Here is a 24,465-nt window from a genome sequence, read left to right on the forward strand (position 1 = left end):
AATGACCAATCTCACTGTTCACACAAATAAGTAAAAATAGGAAAGTATAATTATTTACTTATTTAGTTTTTAACAAATCAGTACTTTGCTAAATAAGTAAAATGTATTTAATAGGAAGTAGAAAAGTATACAAAAGTTCCTTTACTACTAAAATAATTTTGAAACAGTAAAAAAGCTCCACTTCATTTCTATATCCATACTAGCAAAACAGCTAGTCTTGGAATACTAATTTTTCAAAAGGCTAAGTGGATGCAGTAATCTAGTAAACTAAAGCATTGCATAGCTCTTTAGATAAGTATTCTTTATCTATATCTTCTATATGTATAATTATTTAAATATAGTATATATTTATATATTATACATATAAATTTAAAGAAAAACAGAAAAAAGTTTCTGAAAGAAAATCCTAACTCACTGTAGTTACACCTGTAAGAAATACATCTACAACGATAATCCATTTAAATGTTATGTTTCCAAATATCTTCCTGTGCCTTAAGTATGTTTTTGCATTCCTGTTGCAGACCTGCCTTTTCATCAGAACAGGTGACCCCTCAGAAATCAAGGATGGATGTGGACAATCCAGCTACAGCAAGGTAATGTAAGCAGATATATTCAACACAATGTTTTGATAAACATTGATTAATGTGATATAAAGTACTCAATTTGTTTGAATTCCATATTTGATAGCTCATTTGGAGCACTCATTTGGTGAGTGATAAATGTAGCATTTATCTATTCCCAACCATTGGCTTAGAAGTACAAACCTTGAGTTCCATCTTATTGACTTGCTAAGTTATTTCAGATGTTTCATTTTTTATTCTTTCAGACTGTCTAGCCTGCATCTTGAAGAGCAGCATACATACATAGTTGCTGCAAATATTTGGAAACAGGTGAATTGCAGTAGTACAGATTATATAGTACATTTTCTTTGGTCTTCAATAAATTAAGGGAGAGGTAATATCTACATTCTAGTATGTATATAAAAAAACCAACAAAACTTGTGCATTGTAGTGTTAACATTTTAAATAGTAAAACCCCATCATATACCATTTAGTGTGACAAAATTAGTACATTTAAACAGATGGACTTGTTCTTGTAGTATGAGTCAGATGGCATATGTACTAACGTATCTTGGAAAGTGTACAGAATACCATGAAAACTACTGGTGGAAAAGACATAAAAAAATTATTTTTTTTTACTGAAATTCCAGAAAACGGTAAGGTTCTCTGCTGATGAAAATGTTACATTTTTCAAAACAACCAGCAATAACCATGCAAACATTTGAATCTGTGACTTCGACCAGAATATAATGCCTGAATATGCAATTAAAAAGTGAATGAATTAATTAGAAATAGATTTCTAGATATGCACTGAGAATTACAGTAGCTCACTGCACAATTTTTACCTGGAAATATTAAATGGTGCAGACACTAAAATTAGATTACATTAGCTAATTTTATTTAATTTGATTCATAAAGTACAGTTTTCTGTGGTCTGAAGCCACAGCCTATATTATTTTGAATTATTCCTCCCTCCTCCAAAGCCCCCAGTATGTAAAAACGGTACAAAATGATTAAGAAAAACATCCAAAAGATGTCTGACAGTGTAATCTGTAGGGGAAAAAAAAAAAAAGCAGGGCTTCAGTGAAACGTTGTCCTGTCGATAAATGTGAGGGATCTCAGAGAATTAAATATACCACTGTATTAACTAGGGAAGTCACAGCCATTCTTTACTCCTAAAGGCTTGTTAAGGTTTTACTTAATCCCCACCCTCAATCGATTCACGTTCCTCATCCCCCGGTGGCTCTCATTACCATCTGAAGCTTTGCATTCTTGTCCCTCCATTGGTGGAGAGCTGGAGGAATATTTTACTGGTCTACAAGTTTCTATGGTAACATTGCACAGTTACAGCTATTTGTGTCAGTATATAAACTATAAGTAGCCTGTAATCTTAGTGGGCAAAATTCAGCCCTCTTTACTCCTGCTATAATTCCTTTACATTTGGTTGGTGCTTCAGATGTCACCTATCTGCTGCTCATATGTTAGCTTCACAAAACTACAGATTTTTCTAGAATTTATGCTTACCAAAAATGTATTAAGCAGCTGTCAGCAGAAGTGCCTTTTTTCTATTAGAGATGTCATATAAATGCTATTTTTTTGACCAAAAATTATTTTGCCACACAGAGGAAGTAAACAGTTACACAAAAAAAGTATTTCTAGTAACACCAACATTCATTAGAGTAATATCCTTTAATTTCCTATATTTTTTCATAGAATGGAAAGATTTTCGAGTCACACTTTTTAAAGTCATACTTAATTGATTATTTGACTCACTCAGGATTCTGATAGGGATGTTAAAGGAATAATGAATTAATTTCAGCATAAAATTAGTGGGAAATAGAATTGGTTTTCTACCAAACTGGTCAGCAACACAAGGAAAATCTTTCAGAAAGGATTTACCTGAAAAGGTTGCAGATATAATCTCTTTTGGCTAAAAATGTAAGCTTCATTGTGTACTGTTCCATGCAAGGCCTAACACTGATTCTGTTACATAAAAAGCATTTTTTGCATTGTTTTCAAATACAACAGATAGATGTGGCATCCATTTTAAAACATAGACTATACAATAATTTACATAGCATATCTGGAGGCATGGATATACGGACCACCACCTTTTGGATATGTTTAACAGAACGGAACAGGCATCTCATCATTAATTTGGGCACCTATAGATACCCTAGACAGCATAAGTAGGCTAGCATCCAGAAAAAGTAAAGATAACCACTGTCTAATAACTCTGTATTTTTCAAAGCATAATAGGTCATTCTCAAATCAGGTCTCTTGGTATCTAACAAATGCAGCAGCATATGAGCACTGCACTGGATACATACAGAGACATTTTCCTGATTTACTCAATGGGTTTTTTATTCATTGCTTATCAAGTACTTTTTGTGTTTCTTTTTCAACTCAGTGGAGATCCCAGATTCTCCCTCTGCGCTTTTCCATTACAGAATTGTAGTAACCATTAAATGCAGGTCTTTAAAAAACTGCATTTTTTAAAGAACCATGTTCTGTGGGCAATCTTGTTAAACCAAACATCTCGAGGGTGTTTAACACACCTTTAGTCAATCTTTCATTAATTATTACAGTTAAGATGCTAAAATGTGTATTTTTGTCAAATGCTTTTATATGGGGTTCACTTGTATTCAACTGTGCTGCTTCCTTGCATATGATCTACAAAGAAAGTAACAGTACTTGGTACAGGGGACCACATTTCCCAATGCAGTAACAAAGGTATTACCACCAAAAGATGCAGCATAATCAAAAAAGTCATATTTCCAAGAGTTCATAAATAGTAGAAGTAATTAATTGATCTTTTATTTTGCTTAGATATATCAGAAATTGTGTTGGACATACTTGAGGAGAAGTTTTTGTCACTCAAAAAATGTTGGAAGCAAGAATACTAAAACAGAACTCACATGGACATACCCATAATTCAGTAGCTGTAACTGCAGTCAGATCTTGCTTTGGCTACCATGACAATTTTTTCTTTATGGTAAAGTGAAATGGCTTTACACTTTCTAAATTGTTTCTGATAGTACAAATTAATAGTCATTTTTGATGATATATTTTTGCATTTAAGCAGAAGGCACTTCCTAGTTCCTAGTGATGGGGACCTTCTGCCTCCCAATTCTGACTGATTCGGCATTCAGTGGAATGATGGTTTACAGCTTTTCTGCATGTTGATATAAATGATATGCTGTTGCAGAGCTTATCTGAAGAGATCCAAGCCCATTATTCCTAACTGAAAAGTTAATACAGTGTTTACAGGGTCATAAATATCCTCCAACCAAAACTAAGTTGTGCTTTTTTTCAGTGATCTTTCCCAGTCTACCTCCTATAAAACATTCTGATCAACAGCTTCTTCCTCTGTATTTAACTCCAAAATCCTCTGGGCTAAACATTACACTGGTTTTGGCACAGTATAAATTGGCTTTCACAGTTGACTGCAGACCTCTTCTGTTCCCTCATGTTCGGTTGTTACTGATGAAAGGTCTGAATGAGGGCTCCTGGCACTGATTAATGAGCATAGCGGTGTGGAAGGAAATGCACCCTGCTTCAGAATAAATGCCACTCTTTTCTCAAAGAACTTCTTTATTCATTCTTAGTTATATATGACAAACTCTGATATAGGGACAATAAAGCAGCCATGGATGGCAGATCAAAATTCAGCTGCACCCATGATGTTAAGGTTTACCCAGCGAGATGCCTGACATACTTGATTTACTCTAGACCAACCCTTTTAGTTCAGGTTTGGAAGGTCCGGTTGGAAATGTTGTTTGCTGACATGACTAGATCAGCAACCCTTAAGGTTTTAGCCAGGGCTGGTTAGTGTGGTCTGTGTGTATTCCATCATGTCAGAAGAAGAATCTGTGGATTAGAATCCTTTGTAGGAGATCAGCTGGGAGATATCACTGAAGAAAGGACAACAGATGCAACTTGTTTGGTATCCCATTTAGAAACATTCTATATATCTTATAATCCATTAGAAATAGTGAGTCACCTCAGTAGTTTTTATAATTCTGGTCAGGTCTTTTAATCAGAAAAAGATGGAGATCTATTAAACATACTGTGTATGGCTCCTTTATAGATCTGCCTCTTTTTTTTTTGGCTAACGATGCTGATGATGAGTGAGTAGATCTGAAGCCTCACTGAGTATCCTGGGATTTGACATGAAATGCCCCACTGATTAAAGACTACAGCAAGCCTTCTGAAATTTGTGTGGTCTGTCAGTTTTCTGGTCCATGAAAGAACCTACAATATTGGTGTTTGGGTATTATGTGAACTGTTTGTGTATCAGCAAAGATGGATGATCGAATTCTAAGTAACAAGGCAAGAATGCCTTCAGGAATTAGGGAACAGCTGTAACTAGAAATGGGCTCAGCAAGACTTTTACAGGTTAAGAAACATTCACTGAATGAATAGGGAGCTGTGGTCACATACTCTCCTGCCCAATACTTGTTCAAGACCATGGCTGTTCTGTTTAAAATTTTGTTTCTCTCTCTCTTTCCCACACATGTCCAGGATCAACTTCAATTTGGCCTCAGCATTAAGGACAGTCAGAAAAGTGTGATCAAACTTACAAAACCTATTGTTGTCGATTGTTTTCTTCATTGACTTCAGAATATGCAAATACATTAGAAATGTTTTCATTCCTTTCATCAAACAACGGACATCACTAAAGTTCTTTTATAGGCATGGTTCATGTTTCCTGTTTCTATGTCACTTGAAACTTTATCTGAATGTTTTCAAGATAAAAAAACCAAACCAAACCAAAAACTAAAACCAGACTAAAAACTATTAGCTGTGCTTGAATGTCTGAATGGGATTCATCTGTGTTTTCTTTTCTGATGGTGATCTGACTTGTCACCAGTTAAACCAGAATTACAGAACTATTATCCACTGAAATCAGTGAGATTCACAAACACATCTCACAGAGCAGAAGGACTGAAAAGTATTAGGTCTTTATCTTAAGTGAACTGAGTTAGAAATCAAGTGCATACTGAAAGTCAAAACAAAATGTTAACAACTCAATTTCTCTAAGTTTTAATACAGAGCATAAAAGAAAAAAATCATACTTTGCCATCACATCATACATTCATTTTTATACTTTTAAAATTACTTAATGAACTTGTCTATAGGTCTTTTGTACATTATATCAAGGAAGACATTAGATACCTAACATTCAGAAAATGAGATAATGCAAAAGAAAATTATTCTGTAAATGAAGAACCATTTGCTGATATTGATTCAGGGTCTGAGTTATTAAACTTTTGTAATTTACCTAATCTCTGGAGAGCTTGTCACATAAGCCCTAAATAATTTCCCTTTTTGTTTGTGTCTGAGAGGCATAGAGGTCCAAGATATGGTAGAATAGGAGTGTCTGCTTAAATTAAGCCAAGATTTTGCATGCAGCCTGCCTTGACAGCTTTTTTTAAACCTACTTTACTTATCTTCTTTGCTAACCCTTATTCTGATGGACTGTCTTCATCAGTTGTCAAATTTCTAATCTTATTTTACACAAGCAGCTAGAGGCAAAACAGCAGGCAGCAGCAGCAAAATTCATGGTTAACAATTTTATAGCATGAGGCCCTCAGTGGTCCAGTTGCACATAGGTTTTTCTACCCTTCAGAGTGGGGCTTTCTTGTAGATTCATAGTGCTATTTTAAGTATTTTTCTGCAAGGGGATGTTAAAGGGTGAATAGACTTCTTTCTGGAGGTGGTCACTTACAAAGGGAAAAGTAAATGAGTCAACAGAATTGTCTTCCACACTTTAGTGATGATAAGTACATCTAGGCCTTAATCTAAGTCTTCATGTTTTTATTTTATAATAAATTAATTAATTTTTTTCAAGGCTTGATCCTTTTGTACAAATTGTGATACAAAATCCTCTGTTCTGCTGTTCCAAGTATTTTTATACAGAATACAAAAATTTGTATTTGTTATCCTGAATTAGGTGCTCCTAAAAAATTCCAGTCATGTCCTGTGGCTGTATTAAAATATTTCTTCTTCTTGAATGTATGAGCAAACTATATATTCTCCTCCTGGCAGGCTGTCTGACCTACCTTGTTCTCATCCATTTCAAAAAGTACTCACCCTAAGCAGAATGTTCACAGTGATGTAACAGCAGGCTCTGAAAATACTGTGCTTGGAGGTGGCATCCTTTGGAATGACCTATGAAAAATGTCAGCATCTACTACAAGCCATCTACCACATTTGAAAGCTATTTCGCCAAGTTTGTCTAAACTGCTTTGTGTAGAAGTTTTATGCTGCTGTTTTCCATCATCATCTGTATTTTTTTAAAATGTTGACAAATTTAAGAAGTATGAATTCAATTCAGCCAGCCTTGGACACTGAAATAGTTCCTTTTTTCAAATGACAGTTATACCTGGAAAGACTTCTGCACAACAGCCTTTCACTGCATCTGATATTCTGATATTCAAGGAGCTTCTTTAATGTATGAATATATAGGTTAGTCTCTTCCCCACTTTAAAACTTGACATTTCTTTTAGAAGTATTAGAAAAGGTATAAGTTGAATAGCTGATCTTTAGCATGCTAACAACTCTTAAAGGAAACCTAAACTGAAATTCTCTTTAGGTTCTGTATTGCACATGCACTCTATTTTTTAAGATTGGGTTATGTGAGTGATATCAACACTGGTGTCACCTGTGTGCTTACTTCTAAAGTAAATGTAGCTTTGATAACAATAAGAGATTAAAAAATGAGTGAAAGTGTGCCCTGAACCTAAGCAGATACATTCTGATTTATCCGCTATAACCTACAGCTTGCCCTACTTTACATTTTTATCCTTTCACAAATAATAGCTCTCAAATTTTAACTTTAGTTGCTAATAACCTGAACTATGGTTGAACCAGTAGCTTGAAGTTGCATATCCTATGACCTTTCCTTTGCACTAGCCAGCCACCTCAAGGTAAAGAACTTGCAAAATGTCAGCCCTGACTACTTGGTGCAGTCATGTCAAGCAGATGTTTCATGTAGGTGAAAGTTCGAGAAGTGTTACCAGTGCAAGAAATTAATAACTAAAAGGGTTACGTTTTACAGAAATTTTGTTCCATAGGTACTATAAAGCATAGCTGAACAGCTTGGTCAGCATGTACTTTTTGTAATCTCAAAGAGTATAAAGGACATTAATTAATATTGCCATTTTTAATAGTTATGTTGCATTAATATATAACATGTTTAATGTTAAAATATTGAAAAAAGAAAACTAATTAACCAACAAGATCTAATTCAAGGAAGATTTTGTTTTTCCTTACATCACATAATAATAGTGCATCACATTCTAACTCTTTTACATAAGTTCAACAATCAATTGATGTAATTAGTTCTCAGCATTCCTCAGTTTAAACATGAAATTTCTTGTGAGAAGGGAGAGTTTAATTGGGAAGAAGCTGGTCTAGATAACCTACTTTTTGACTGATTTAGCCAGACTTAGTCCCTAATTACTTTTTAGGTATGAAATTGTTCATGCATATAACAGGAATACTTGGCTGATTGTATTATCTGGTAAAGATATTTGTTATATCATAGCATACTAGAGGTCAGGCAATCTCTGAAGTTGTCCATGATGCATATTCAGTAGGAATTATCCTTTTTGACATAAGTATTAGGTATAACTTGTGTTTCCACACATAATTTGGTCCTTTTATTCCAGAAAGAGTGTGTGCAAATGTGCATATGGGGGGCATATGGCTGTGTCTATGAATATATTTGAACTACTACAATGATGTAGGCTTTGAACTTTTAATCAGTTTAATTTTGTCTTTCATAAAGAATGTGTCAATTATAATTTCTTTTTAAGTGAGTATTTAATTCAGCTAACTGACAGCTGGCCATACTAATTGTGGTTTCATCTGGGTTTTGTTCTGTCTCTAAAGGAACCAAGATCTCAATAACCTCATCAAAGTGAATCCAAGTTCTTTCACAAGTGACAAGAAGTAAGTCTTCAAAGCTTCTCAGGCCCTGCTTTTCTAAGGCAGTGGTAGTTTGTAACTATGAGAATGTCAGGAAAGGTAATGTTGCAAATCTGTAAAATGTTTATAGCTTAGTAAGTAGCATTCCTTATCCAGAATGATGAATATGAAAATACAGACTAATTATCTGGCATGTGCACTATCAGCTGAACAAGTAATACATAACAGCAAGCTTCCACACATGCCTTATATGCTTCCCTAATGAAAAAATTAAAAAAATATTTTAATATTGTTAGAGAAGGGGTGTTAAACAAAATACTGTAGAACTCATGGATGATGTGTTGCCCCAAAAGGATGTAACAAAGCATTTCAGTCACCAAGGGCAGTGATCCATAAAGAACAGCTTGAACTTACATTTTTGAACAGCACATCAGTTCAGTGCATTTCAGGCCAAGTTTCTTGTGGTCTGTAAGCAGCCCTACAGTAAACGGAAAGTGAAGAACTGCCAGGGTACTGTGCTAGTAAGAGCTATGTAATATTTGCCACACCTAACACTGAAATTCTACAGATATCTTCAAGAATGATGTTCTAAACAGAAGCAGCACATAAATGTTGCCAACCTGTGATCACCTATTTTAGACAATCTCATGTATATGCATACATACATACATACGTATGTACACTTAGCACTAACCTTTTAAGTTGAGTATGATTTTTTTACAACTTTTAATTCACCAAGAATTTATTAGCATAGAGTACAAGACTTTGAGACACTACTGAATTTTAGGAGGCATACAAACTTTTAAGATGAATAAACCTATTATGGACTGAAGTGACAAAGTTTTCAGTTTCACAGAGCTAACTTAAGTCTTTTGCTTTTGCTCCTTTCTTCTAGCTAAAGAGAATCAGGGTTTTTACATTAGTTAGAGTGCTTTTCGTAGGTCATTCCATTCTCTAATTCATTAAACCTTTTTTAAATAGTAAAAAAAAAAAAAAAGAGGAAAAACTAGACACTAGTTTAATTGTATTTATGAAATTTAAAAAAGGTTTCCTTATATATGTAAAGGATGTTTCCCTATATGTGAGTCTTTGGAAGCTTACATTTTCATTAGACGTGCAGACATAATCAATGCTTTAATTGTTAACTATGATGACATGTGGAGGTAATTTCTTGTCATTCCAGAAGCAAAAATATGTGGACGTATTTTCAGGTATCATCTTAAGAAGTATAAGTTTCTTAGTTTAAATAAAAATATAGGTTTTGCAAATCAATTGTGCAAAAAAGGATTAAGCTGCCTCAACCCTGTAAATTAATACTACGTTCTTTGAAAGTCCATGTTTCTCCTTCACTGTCTTCACTGGCAAAGAACAATCTTAAACTATGACATTGATATGATTATACAAATCCATTTTATTTTCTTGGCTATACTAGACAATAAATTTTTTTTTTAATTGTACAGAACATTACCTTGCTAGTGGAAAATTGTAAACATATTTTCTTGTTATGGTCAATAATGTAAGTGTCTGCAAATTGTGAACATAAACTTCACTAACAATTTACATTTTTCCTTTTTCTTTCTTTTACTACACTTTTCCTCTTCCCAGATAGGGGGAATATTTTAACAGTTGTATTTGTTTGTTTTTTCAGAGGAAAAGACCTGGAGGATTTTACTGAAATAAATACTGCCGGTCAGAAAAATGAGAGGCAAGGGTGTCATAATCTTTCTCATATGCTTATAAAATGTTCTTTGTTGGATATTAGTATTAATTGGTTCTGTTTTGTAAAACTCATTAGAGGAGTCAAAATTAATATTGTTACTTTATTGAAACCACAGAACTTGTAACATTTTAAAATTTGTCATTAAATACAGTCTAGTAGATATAAATAATTCAGTGTGGAAGAAACACAGGTAGTACCTGACTTTACCTTATTGGAACTCTAAATAGTCAGTGCATGAGCACTGAAGTTGTTTAAATAAATGTGAAATGCTCTGTCAAATTAAAAACTGTCCTTTAAATACAAGAGAGGACTATCATAAATAAATGAAAAAAATCCTTTTTTTTTTCTTAGCTTCATTATTCATTTTCAAATGAGAACCAGTGTGGCCCATTCTTCAATGGATAACATCATTATTTTTAATCACACACCATTTGATAAAACTATTAATGTGAAATTATATTAAGGTATTATATAGATGACGTGATAATTTATGAAATTTATTCTATGAAGTCAGCTTTTTCACAGCCAGTGATTTATGAGTTAATAGTATAAATGTGGTCATATGGTCCTGGAGATTGTATACAAACCTAGATAACAGCAGTTGGAAGAGGAATCTGGCCTGGACATAATGACAAAGCGAGCAACACTCTGTGGCAGCCACTTCCATAGTTCATGGTGCTGGTGCCATTACTGAACAAAATTATGTTATCAAGTTATAACGACAGAGCCATAGTCAGTTTAGAAAATGTAGGCAGGCCCTTTGCCTGTTGTAGGGCGATACAACACAACACAACGGTCATAAACTGAAACAAGAGACGTTCAGACTGGTTATAAGGAGGACTGTCCAGAAGAGGGGCAGGTTGCCAGAAGAAGTTATACCATCTCCATCCTCTGAGTTTTTCAAGACACAACTACAAAAAGTCCTGAACAACCTGGTCTGATCTCAGAGCTGCCCCTGCTTTGAGCAGGAGTTTAGACTACTGGTCTCTCCCAGGTCGCTGAATTTCAACCTGAATTATCCTACCATACTCTAATGAACTTAGCATTTTCTAGTAGCTTGTTGTTCTTTTGTATTGCAGCACTGGAGAGAAACTGAAAAATATTGAAGTTTGAACTGATAACTATTACTTCATAACTAACTAAACACATGATATGAAACAATTGCGATACATACCCAGTGTAGTTAGGAAACTTCCTTGTGAAATGCATATAATATTTTTCTTCTTCAACATAAAAAAATCAAACTATTTAATAAGTTTAGGTTGAATCAAATAATTTGATTAATTCTGAGGGTTTTCTCACTTTCACAGAGATAAGGACCTTGGTGATCACACTGAAGTAAAGTCTGCTGATGACCAAAGTAAAAAACGGTGAGACTCAATTCATAGTTCTCTAAAATTTAAAAAGCCAATATCAAGAGTTGTAGCTGTTTAGTGTGGTACCAGAAAATGTGAATTCCTAATAAAAGTAATCACAATTTCCATAATTTGAGTAATGTATCTGTATTATTTCTGAAGTGTGCCTGATTAACCAATAAAACAATATAGCTGCAAGTATTTTAATAATAAGCAATGACTCAAACCTATAATCTCTTGTAGTCAAGTATTTTTGTGCTTATCTAGGTGTTTTGTGAACTCAGATGTTAGCATCTCAAAGAAATATAAGGAAACACATTCCTAGTTAAAAAGTTTCACTGCTATGAGTTTTCATTATTTGCAAAAACTAAGATCCCTTTTGGTCAATTAAAGTGGAGTTAGTATTACGTTTTTAGGCACCATTCTGATGGTAACTTTTGAGTCTTCCATTTAGCTGTATATCTAAATGAAGAGGAAGAACTTAACTATCTGTATACATAAGCAGTTTTGCTATTTTTTTAATATAAAATACTTCTATACTAGCAGTCCCATTTGACAGTCTGACCAGAGAACCACGTACTGAGTATCTATGGTGAATGAGTTTCTCTTTTAGTTCTGAAAGGGGGCCTGCAAGATTAGGAGTCAAGCACAATACAGTGCTGCTTCATGCAACATGCTATGCATATAAAACAGTGACCAGGACTGAGCAAGGTTCGTTTAGCAAAGGTTCAGACCTTGGCAAGCTCACTGAGAAAAATCAAACTGCAGCACAAACTCTGAGTTAAGGCTTATAATCATCAACTTCTTTCAGAATATAACCTTTGGCAGAACCAAGTAAGAGCAGCCTTTCTCTGAGCTGCTTTGTAAAATCATCAAAAACATTATTAACACTTATTACTTCAATCCTATATTTTGTCTGAAAAGGTTTATTTTTATGTTTGGTTGCATGTCATGTTTATGGCAGGGAAAACTGCAGGAGACAAGGTTTCTTTTTCTTGAATCGTAATCCTGCTTTTTGAAGTAAGAGTCTATGTATCTGTTTAGCTAGTCATTTCTAAAAAAACCATAACTGTAGTATATCCAAAAAAAAGAAAACTTGAAACTAAAATATAGTAAAAGAATAAAACATTATCGAATATTGCCAAGAAAATGCAGAATGCTATCAACCACTGAGACATTACCTTACCGCACAGTTGAAAACCTCAGTGGGCACCTTGATGAAACGAAAGTTCAATTAAAGTTAGATGAAGTTTCTGATATAAATATATCTACAAGCATAAACAAGAGGACTTAAAATTTTAGGTCAGTGATTACATTACTTTCTATTTAACGACAGTAAGAAAAAGCTAAGTTTATTTTATCTACTCATTCTAGCCAAAGCTTCTACATTTATGGTTGTAAGTGTAACAGAAAGCTGTGTAGTTGCAAATTATTCCTAAAAAGTGTTTGTTTTCTTTTTGTGTGGTTTCTGGTTTTTTTTAGGGTAACTGAGCAAGCATATGAAAATCCTCCAAGGTCTCCAAATAATCTCCCAGAAACAAACTACTCCAGTGACAGTGGAAGAAAGACCAGGTATTGTGGACAATGAATTGAGAACCATAATGTCTAAAGTGCTATTTCTTGCAAAAAAAATTAAGAGAAACCATCTTTATGCAAGAAATTTCAGGGATGTTTAGAAACCTCACACTGGGCTCTGGAATTATGCCAGCCCCCTTCCAAATTCTGCTTCTAGGATCCCACGCTTAAAAGCCCACAAACCATAGCTCCAGTGCACAGAGTGGGAAGCACAAGACATACCCTGTGTAGCTCGAGATATAGCTGAGGCATGAAATTTAAGAAAGCAGTTAAGCCAGAATTCTTATATAATCAATAGAGGAATGGCATTTCCTGCATGTTAGACACACTGAGCTCTCAGGCAGCTTAGTTCTTGCCGAGGCTGTAAGGAAAACATTACACTCTTCACTCAAGTGTCTTCAGTTCCTAAAACTATATGAGATTAATCTGAACACATCTATCATCTCTTATCCCAATCACTGAAACTGTAACATGGGTTTCTGATTTTTTGGCCGGGTACAAATGATTTTATAAACCATTTCTTTTGCAATACTCTTGCTCTAGCTGGATTCTGTCTCTACAAGCACACACATTGCAAATCTGAGTGAAAAAATGTGATGTAGGGATATTTAGTAGAACTAGCTAAACATCAGGTCTGTTGGTAACAGAAAATCACTGAGATAAAGGAAACAATATATTTTTCTTCACAGTCAAAATATATTTTTAAGAAATAGAACAACAAAAATTACAATATATAATTCTTGAATGAAAGACTTTTTTGGATTAGGAAAACCTCTCCAGCACCAACCCACCCACCTATGTGGATTAACTCAGTATTAGTGTAGACAGGATTTTTTTAAAGACATATTCCTATACATATGATGTTCTATTGGTAGACAGGATTTTTTTAAAGACATATTCCTATACGTATGATGTTATATTGACGTATATTGATTGTGAACTGCCTGAGCCATGGCTGATGACATGGAAGAGAGAGGAGAAATCTTCTGTTGAGCCTTACTAATAGGGAAAATAGCAGTCACAGTCTGGTACGTCATGGCAACTATGGCCAACGTCCCAGTCCTTAAGCTTATGCACACCTGAGCCTCGGTGTGGGTGTGACTGGGCACTGGGTCTTTGACCTCTCATTTTCTTACATTTCCTGTAGGAGGTTGCAGTGCAGGTGAAATTTGTGTATTTTGAAATTTCTGCATGTCCTTGAAGGCCAAGCCCATAAATTGGCTCAGAATAAAAGAATATCCAAACAGCATGCAGTTTTAAGACTCACAATGAATATTCAACACAAAAAATAATTAGCATTTTGTATAATTTTCAAACATACAGCTTCTGATGTGTAATATTCTGATTATCTTTGAAAAAACACAAACAATAATACAAGAATAGCAGTGCAAAGAGTATGCTTCAATATGCAGTGTTACCTTACACTTGACAAAACGTATATCCCCTACCTGAAGCTCTAATCCCAATTTAATTTATGAAAGCTTACTAAATGAATGATCTTTGCAGGTCATTCTTTCAGGGTTTATGTAATAGGTTCTACAGAGTATTTATTATTGAGTAGTTTGCTGTATAAACAAGTCAAACCCTAGCAAGTAAAGGAGTGGGTGATATGAACTGAAAGAAGGGACTTGATCAGTTCTCAGGTTGCAGTGTGGCTCAGTTTTTTACTTAGTGTTTTGTCAAGCTGTCAGACTATGCATTTATTTGGAAAGGTTCTGAGTATCCTCACATTTTCTGTTGGCAAGACTAGGAACTGACGTTTCAGAAATATTTTTGCTCTAGCTTCATAGTTTTTTGTTCTATATAGTAAAAAAAAATAAAGATATTGTTATATATATTTTTCTGTATTTCAACCATAATACTCTAGCCAGTTATTAAAATCCAAGGGACACTGTTCTCTACACTAGGACACTTGAGGAAAGTGTTTTTCTGTATACATTATACTTTCTATAAGATAAACAGTGTATTTTCAGGCATGCTGCATCTAAATACCCGTATTATGTTGAGTGTGCAATGCACAGTACTCACTTTGCCCTCATCTCAACCCTGATTTAACCACTTGAAATGTCAGCCTGACTCAGCACTAGATTCTGCAGCTAAATACAATGAGTTAAATGGAAGATTTGGGGGAAATAAGCTTAAAAACAAAAAGAAGCACAAACAGGCCCGTACCTCATAGGAATAGAGAGGTGATATTCCTATGCCACTTTTCACTATAGCAAGAAACCTTAGGCACTTGCACCATCAATATACTCCACCCTGTGACATGTGTTTGGCACATCTAGCTTCGTCGGGGGAAAAATAGCCAGAAAAACTCTTTCAAAAGGCAATCACTTCACTTCGCTTTTCCACTTAGTAAGCTTATTTCCCTCTTGCCTGAAATGTGAATGCAGCACTGGGCATTCATTTGAAGAGATACCTGGCCAAATCCAGGTTTGCCACGTTACTATTGAATAGCAATCATATTGTTATGTTCTATGAAACATAAATAAAACACATTTATCATTTAAGCTTCTCAGTAACTGTTCAATTTTAATACATTTTGATGTTGCATATAAATCAGATAAGACATATACACATTACAAAAGACAGGTATGTAGAAAAGTGTATCTGGGCTGTGTAACACCTTACACAGGCATGTTACCGGTCTGTTGTAACTTCCCTTTAAAAAAGACATGTTCTGCAAATACACATGACTATAAAATATTGTTCCTAACATTGCTAAATATTATTCAAGAGTGATACAAAACATGTAATAATTACCATATACCTTATTAATTTCTGGAGGAACAGGATAGCTGAATCAGTTCAGAAATGTTCAAAATGTGTGGCAATATGACTTCTTCAGCTGTCACAATACATGCTCATCCCTTCCATGCAAACAAAACTGGCAGTTAATCAACTGTATTCAGTTCTAAATTCAGTATATTCCTCCCTACTCTGATACAAGGAACAATACAGTTACTGTAGCGAACTCAAATCGCACGTTGAACAGCCTGTATTATAAAGGCCCTCACTCCACTTCTAGGGACATGCTGTAATTTTGTTGGGCTGACAACTCTTTGAGAAGTAATGAAAGAGGGGGGGGGGAAAGGGAAAAAATGCAATGTGTCACCATTTCCTGATATGTATTATTTAGGCTGGGATATCAACATGGGCAAACCCAATACTGTCATGTAGATTTTGCTCAATGGGCTTGTGGATTTAGTTTTGAAATGTTGAAGAATCATTCGACAACAGAACACAGTCTAAGGACACTGTATTTCTAATTGATGTTTTTTTATTTCATATATTTTTCTTAATGGTTGTGAAAATACAGAAAAAGAACTCACCACCAAGTATTAAAATTTTATTACAAGCATGTTACATTATTTTAATTTGCATATTATCATCACTGTAGTGAAACCTTTAAAAATAAAAAGTACTGTTCAGTGATTTCTGTGCACTCACTGCTTCACAGCAAATCATCATATGGTGCCTATGAAGAAAATATAACTGGAAATACTATCAGAACTGTTTACTCTACTTCTGATCGGTAAGTACACACTAATAACATTGTAGAGTATTAAAGGACACAGACATTTTGCATAAGCATTCAAGCGTTCAGACAAAAGAGAGCAGTGGAAGTCATGATTATGCTCATCAGACAGCTTTTCATACAGAGCTCCCTTTCTGTGGGATCTTGCCATCAAATCATTACCACAGTTCAGCAGCCTAATATTATGTTAGGCTTGTCACAGCTGACACTTTTGAAATATCTATAGAAACAATAGCCAATGCCTTAAGTGATAGAGTTGGCTTCATGGTTCTGTAAGTTTTTCAGTTGGGCAGCTGCTTACTCCGCTGAAATTGTCTTCCTTTCTGAGAATGGTGTCTATAATGACCAACTTTAGGTACAGATGTGGAGGAATAGGGTTACATGACAATGCTGTTAAAAACTCCATGTTTTCACATCAGGTAAGATATCCCCAAATATAAAAAGGATATTTGCTCAATCGGTAATATCTTACTTCACAGGGGGGAAAAAAAATTAAATGTGCCCACTATTTTCAGTTCAGATAATTTGGACAGCTCCATTACTCAGAAATACCAAATCAGAAAAACTCATACCCTTTCCAGCGTAAGTATAAGGAACTCTGGGAATGATTAAATATTAGTACAATGGTTTATCATTGAGTGGAAAGGAGCAAAAGCAGTTGATTTTGTGGTGTGAAACCAATACCAGCAGTTGTATCTAGAGAAAGTACAGATCATCACATAAGAATACAAAAAGAGCTGAGATTTTTTTTTAATATTATTGTTATGAATATGAGGTAGGCTGTTCTATACATGTGTTCGGTACCACTGCCATGAAGGTAGGATTTCTCCCTGCAGTGCAGAAAATTAAAAGTATTTTCAGGCACTTCAACAACATAGGGGAGATTCTATATCAGACTGATCAAATGATGGCAATTTAAATTCAACTACCAATTTACTTTTGTGATTAAAACATTAAAATCATTACCCTCCACTTCATTCCCATTTAGCATACATGCTCCCAGACATTCAGCAGCTTTAATACGGTCTCATTACTATTTGAGATCATTCAGTTAATCAAAGAAGACCATTCTTTCTATCAAGGTATTTTTGCTACTTGATAATTATGCTCAGCAATTTGCCCATCACAGGAGCATGTATATTACACCTGTCAACTAGAATGGAAGGAATACACACATGACATTTTTCCATTTATGGCCATTGTACAGTACACCTGTCTTTCCTATGTACTGCACTAGGCTTATCAATTTTCTCCTTGAGATTTCAGTGGTAGCTTTTTTTCTGACAGCTGATGTTATATTATATACACAGGAGTATAATTGGAAAAGATATATGTACATACTGCAGGAAGCCCTTGGGCATCGATGCCAAAATGATCTTAGATGCCTTGCAAATTTGCTGTCATTCGACTTGCTTCAAGGTAAGAAGATTTCACCTGCTACCAAGAAATATAATTTGAATGTAATACCGACATTATATTACATATATAATAAGAGAATATTCAGGCCTTAGGCCTTCTCCACCTGGGAGAAGATGAAGGCTTGCACACTGGAGAAGATTAATGGAGGAAATACTAGTTTCTCTCTCTCACCTCTACACAATCCCTTCCTCTTTCTTTCCATCTCTGTCTCCTCCTCTACTCTCCCTCTCCCTGCCTCTCCTTCCTTCTTGCAACCACAAGGAGGATAAATGATGCAGTGGAACGTATCCTGAATGTCCTACCCATTTATAGGCCTTCAGTTATACACACTTCCAGTCTGATATAGTGAAATATATCCTACTTACACTTTCTTCAGATTGGAGATTTTTTTTCTATTTTTTACAAAGTTTTGTAGATGTTTCTGATTAAGTGACATCTAAAACCATGGCTTGTGCCAAAGGCATTAGCAAGAAGTATTTGAGCCATAGAGGTGAAATAATTTTACCCACTGTCACCAAAGATTTGGTTAAAATTTGGGTCTTATGGGTAGTTTCTGCTGTACGATAAAATAGTGTGGAAATTAGATATGTCTTTGCCACAATCTTATTTAATAAAGGTTATGTAATTATTTTTCCCTGATACTAATAAGAATGAAAGGACAGCAGATTTTTTTTTTTTGTCATTCCAAATCCTAAGCCTCAGCCTAAAATTTGCTCTTAATTTTTTCTCAGGATATGTCTACCAGCATTGAGCTCTCTAGTCTGTTTTCTTTCTGCCTCACTTGTATTAATTCTGCTTGCATCTCCACACAGTTTGTTGTTCTAACAAACAATACTTGGCAAAATCACTGCATTAGCATAGCTCATTTTTTCTGCCCAGTCTTGCATAGCTTTTACTTCTGCTTCTGACAGCAGTCCTTTTACATAGTTACTGCCTGAAGAGTAACTCAGAGCAGAATAGAGCACTGAGGTTGTACCTAACATATATGATGTTCCATATGCTTTTTGTCTCATACGGACTTTCTGAGCTCTGTGAGCACTAGAAATGCAATTTCTTCCATAGAAATCACTATGTAATACCTCCTCAGTACTATTATTGCAAGTAAATACAAGATCTGGTTCGCTTGCATTCCTTTTAGATAGATCAACCCACATAAAGAGGAATGGGCTTTTTATGCAATTAGGATTGTTAATATGTTGCTATTGGCTGAATTATTTGTTAAATATTTAAGCTTATTATTTAAATTATATTCTTTTTGCTACCTATTCCCAAGTGGGGACCTGTCTGGCTAGCAAAATTCAGCCTAAGTTTTGTGTAACTACACATTTATGGAAGCACTGGCAAAAAATTAAACAACTAATGGAGGTCTATGGTTCATGCTTGCAGTTATGCATTTAGCTAAGTAGTGCAATTTCTCATCATTAACATTCATTTAGCTCCTTACAAATACCCTGTATCCATTATAGATTTGCATGTAGCTGACAGCAGTATAAGGTCTTTGTTTCCTTATAAAGGTATATGCCGAAAGTTACGTGGGTAAATAATCCAAACTGTAGGGTTTTTTCTCTGTACAAACATGCTAGCTAATCTTGGTAATCAAAGCTTTGAAAGCATGCTCATCCTTTTGCTGATTTATACCAGGAAACATAAAATGAGTAAGAGAGCAGACTGTTTTAATAGTACCCTAATACTAACAGCTTATGTAGAAATGATATAGAAAAAGCATAGTTATGTAAAACAAACAAACAAACAAATGTCTAGTACTTTAACATGTTATACTAATCAGTACTGCGTGCTCAGTTGCAAATTCATACTAGCCCTAATAAGCATGTGTAACATAAGGCAATTGCATATTGTTTGGATCCTGGAGCTAATAGTTTACACTGCCTTGTGTGTTGTTATCTGTGGTGTTGACATCACAGAATTTCTTTATTCATTTAGCTGCAAAGGGATGTTCTGGGTAAGACTGTTAATAGTAATAAAGATTTTCAGTCCAAATTTATCTGAATAGACAGCCATCATGAAAATTACGGAAAGGCTCACAGCTTTTCTGGGATGACTGGCAATTTGGTTACTGAATTGCACTGTAAAAGTAATGCTGCTTTTCACTTATCAGAGGATAAAATATCCAAAGAAACTGGAATGTACTATTCTTTTATTATATTGGGGAAAAAAAACCCAACAAAAAACCAGGATGATCTGGGTGTCAAGATTCTGGTTTATACAAAAAATTACTTTGCTCTTTGATCCACTGTAGGCTTTCCCTGTGATTTTGGGAAGTCAACCTCTGTGTGTATCTGTGTATATTCCTATGTGAAACTGGGCAATGCTTCTCTATCTCAAAAATTAGCTTGTTGAGGCATTTGTGAAAGCATTGTCCAGATTCTGCAACCTTGGGAGACATAGTTAATGGTTAAGTGTCACAAAATATTTTGAAATACACATTTAGATTCTTTAAGATCTACTTGAAGTTGGATGATTAAGTCTGATCATGCTTCCTTTACTCAATGAAGAAACAAAAGGATCTCAAAAGGGTGAATAATCTTATTTTAGAATAAATCTTTAAGACACAGAAAGCACCTTTTGGAAGTGTCTGGGGGAAGGAAAGGTTTAGTAAGTTTAATGAGAACCTACAGAACCAGTTGAGACTTAGGTATCTGATTTTTAGATGTCTAAAGGTGAGATATTCAGATGTCTAATTTACTGTTCATTAAAACTACCCTTTCAGAGCTAAGATTTGATGATATTGCAGTACTCATAACCCCTATTATGATCTGGGTTGCTTACTTCCTAAATGACAGCATGCTAGGAATGAATATTAGAGAAGCCTTTCATTTTAATTTTTCTTGTTACTTTTACTTGTGTGTTGAAGTGTGAAGTATGTAAAAGACCACTGGAAGATTTGAAAGCAGGAGACAGCATTTGGATTTACAGAAAAACTGTGCATTGTGAGCCTTGTTATTCCAAAGTTAAAGGTAAGATGCAAGATGTATTATACTGAACATAAGCAAAAATGTAGAAAATATTCAAATAACTCCAATGTATTACAACACAGCTGTTGCGTTTGCTCATTTCTGTGTACTCAAACTTTTTCAAACTATTTTATTCAGTAAGACTGGGTTGATTAGGGTGATATCCAACCCCAGGTTCTAGACACAATAATTATTCTGTACCTGTGAGGGAGATTTCTTAAGATCTCATTGTAATCTGTTCAGTCCTACCTGTGCAGTCAATGGAGCAAAGCAATGGCATCTTGCCCTGGAAGTGACAAGAATAAATTGCAAGGTCATCTGAGAATCAGGCTGTTCTACTGAAATGAATAAGCCAGGGTTCAGAGGTATTTTCATCTAATGTAGTTGTGACTAATGAAGAGAAGGTACAAAACCCTATTAAATCATAATGAAAATATTATCCTGTGAGTACCATTCTTACCTTTGTGAGGAACATAGCGAGTAAACAAATGTGCATGGCAGTGAAGAACGAAGCTCTTTATTAATTTTCCTAGAAGTTGCTAGATTTTAAGTCTTCTCAGCAATTATACACTGTATACTACAAATCAGTACCTCTGTACCAGATAAAGACAAATGGAAACGTAGATGAAATGTTCTGATATACTTTGCGTTATTATGCCATTGCAAAATTTGATGGGAGGTGAATTTTGCAATGAATCAGATTTTAAAATTAAGTCATTGTGACAGTTATAAAACTGTAGGAAGACACACCAAAGACTGTATAATAAGCATTATAAATTGACATATCTTATTTCAGCAAATGACAAGATGGGACAGTCAGACTTTGGTAGATTTTCTAAAAAAATTAATTGATCTAAAGGTTCTTTGTGTAACATTTAGAGAATACTGATTTGCTTGGCATTTCTGATCAATCTTTTCTCTCTTGCAGAAAAATGGATCTACTAATTTTGACATACAGAGAGAATGATAACGAAGTTCCACGAGTGTTTAGTTAAGCGTATTGGCCTGTTAATTCAAACCACTATGGAAAATGATTAATTTTATTGCTAGGAACAAATACTCTAAATTCAATTCTACTGCATGTTTCCCAAAGGAATTAATTTATGATAATTTAGATGCTTTTTCATACACACATGCCAGGAAGTAAAACAAGATATTGTTCAGTATATTCATCAGATCTGTGAAACTGCTAAACTGTATGTAAAACTAACAATTTATTGAAATTTTCTTAACAGAAGGACGTACCTACATGTATGTTTTGAAGGAGCTGTGTTCTCTTTACTGAAAACACATCTCGGATATAAAGATCTGTTATCTCTATATAACATGAATGGGATTGATTGCATCAAAGATTAGTCATTTAAAAGTCAGCTATTCAGTTTAAACTACTGTTTTCATACAGAGTGAGGTGGGTTCACTATGTACCTCTGAGAAAAGACATCAGTCTCCAGAGGAAGATTCTTCCCAAGTAACTTAAATGATAAAATTAAAATGGAACAAATCATCTTTGGAAAATGCATCTCTATTACTTTAGTAGGATTCTAGACAAAAATTGTTAGAGGGTTTTAATTAGAAGCATCTTGCTCCGTGTTTGTAATTCTGGTAACCATTGTATTACCATTTTTTTAAGAAGTGCACACTTAATAGTGGCCATGAAATCATGAAATACATACTTTGCATGACATTATGTTGTTGTATTTATCTTTCCTACTTTATTAAACTGAATATCTAAACACCTTGGATGGATTCATCTTGCCTAAATTTAAACATCTGCAATGTAGACATCTACTTCTTAAGTTACTTGATCTATTCTGCTTTCAGAGTCATACAGAGTAGTAAACATTTTTAGGAAGCGATTCAATTGCTCGGATTGCAAACATCTATTTTACCATGATGTTAACCACGCTCTGAATGTACATCTTACTTTACGTGGTTTGCAAAGGAACCTGGAGTGACTAGCTCAGATTTCTAGACGTCTGCATTAGGGCAGATAAACTCCTTCCTTTGAGCCTACAGTGAAAGCATTATTTTTTTTTCCTTTTGGACAGTGTATGCGCATTGAAGTATACAAACTGAAAGAAGAGTTCATGCTTTGTTATGTTTCTGCAACACTCAATTGTTACCTGCCTTATTTGCCTAAGATAATAAATAGTTCAGCAGTTTGCTGGACAAACAAAGGTGTTGACTACCAGTCTCTGCCATGAAATGGCTTAGAACATGGTTATTCAGAAGTGATTTTTCTCCCTTACATCTCAGCTTAGAAGGACTTCATAGATACTACCATGACAAAGCTAGAGTGCTTGAAGACTGCTGGACCTGAGCAAGAGCTTAGAAAGGGGAAAGTGCCAAAGCCACAGATTAATATTAGACTGTTGAATGGCTGTCCCAGCCAAAATTTCTCTCTTTGTCTGCACATTCAGTAGTTTGCACATGGATGTGTGTCTAATTTAAACCATTGGGCCTGCAGCTGAATAATGATGTAATCTGTCTTGCCTGACTTAAAGGATGTTCAGACTGATATACAAAGGAGCCATGAAACAATAGACAGTTTGTTTTGTTAATTTTATGAAAATTCTTTATAAACTAAAGGCAGTAGTTTTAATAAACCCGTTAGTATAGATATTTTTTTCTGGTGTGTGTCTCCTGCTGACGACATATTACAGTTAAACTATTCTTGTTATTACCCTGTGCTTCCCCAGGAAGCAATAAGACTTGCACAACAGGTAGAGAAAAGTAATGGTGTCACAGACTTGGTCCTGTTCAGAGGCCAACAGTTATTGCTAAGGCTCAGTTACAATGGCAGATGTTAGATATTCATTTAAGCTAGCACATTAGAATCCAGGACCATCTAGTGTGTGAAGGGATGAGAAATTTTAGTTCACTCCACTAGAGAACAGAAGCAAACTCTGGATCCAAATATCTGCTACTTAAATGCTCACTGACAGAGAAGTAGCAATAAGAAACAATAAATAATAATTCTGTGCTCATTAATTCATCCTTGCTGAACAGCCCTGGTAATTTTGCCATGTGGGTTTTTTTGTTATTTTTTATTATATGTTTTAAGTTTGCTGAAAAGAAACACCACGTTTGTGATGCTTGATATTTACCATATAAAAGCCGGCATGGCAGTACTCATTAAAAAAAAAAAATCATATTAACATCTCAATACTAATGGATCAAAACTTAATTGTTTTTTGTCCTTTTTGCATATCATTAGCATGCGGTGTTTTATTTCTCTTTGACTAGTGCTTCCATTAAACAATCCAAATGAACAGTTTGCTGGCAGCTGTTTTAATGAATGTGCTATCTTCAATAATGCATTAAATTAGACCAAAAAGCTGTATTGAGGGATGATGTACTAAATTATGTGGGGTTTTGTGATTCATCAGGC

The 24,465-nt window shown here is 34.7% G+C and overlaps 1 protein-coding gene and 1 long non-coding RNA gene across 2 annotated transcripts in view; both read left to right on the forward strand.

Annotated features, from left to right (window-relative positions):
* SCEL (sciellin) overlaps nucleotides 1–11,328 on the forward strand; it is a 114,224-nt gene extending 102,896 nt beyond the window's left edge. The window contains exons 12-15 of the mRNA XM_056327847.1: nucleotides 522–593; nucleotides 8,460–8,519; nucleotides 10,144–10,200; nucleotides 11,295–11,328. Of these exons, the coding sequence (XP_056183822.1) occupies nucleotides 522–593; nucleotides 8,460–8,519; nucleotides 10,144–10,200; nucleotides 11,295–11,328 (223 nt within the window). The remainder of the gene's footprint in view (nucleotides 1–521; nucleotides 594–8,459; nucleotides 8,520–10,143; nucleotides 10,201–11,294) is intronic.
* Nucleotides 11,329–11,412: 84 nt separating this feature from the next.
* LOC130144023 (uncharacterized) lies at nucleotides 11,413–23,368 on the forward strand. Its single transcript, XR_008819986.1, has 6 exons — nucleotides 11,413–11,585; nucleotides 13,053–13,142; nucleotides 16,606–16,680; nucleotides 17,994–18,102; nucleotides 20,975–21,077; nucleotides 22,003–23,368. It is a non-coding gene; the product is annotated as an uncharacterized LOC130144023 (long non-coding RNA).
* Nucleotides 23,369–24,465: the final 1,097 nt, after the last annotated feature.

Source organism: Falco biarmicus, chromosome 2 (assembly GCF_023638135.1).
Source record: "Falco biarmicus isolate bFalBia1 chromosome 2, bFalBia1.pri, whole genome shotgun sequence".
In the NCBI taxonomy this organism is placed as follows: domain Eukaryota; kingdom Metazoa; phylum Chordata; class Aves; order Falconiformes; family Falconidae; genus Falco; species Falco biarmicus.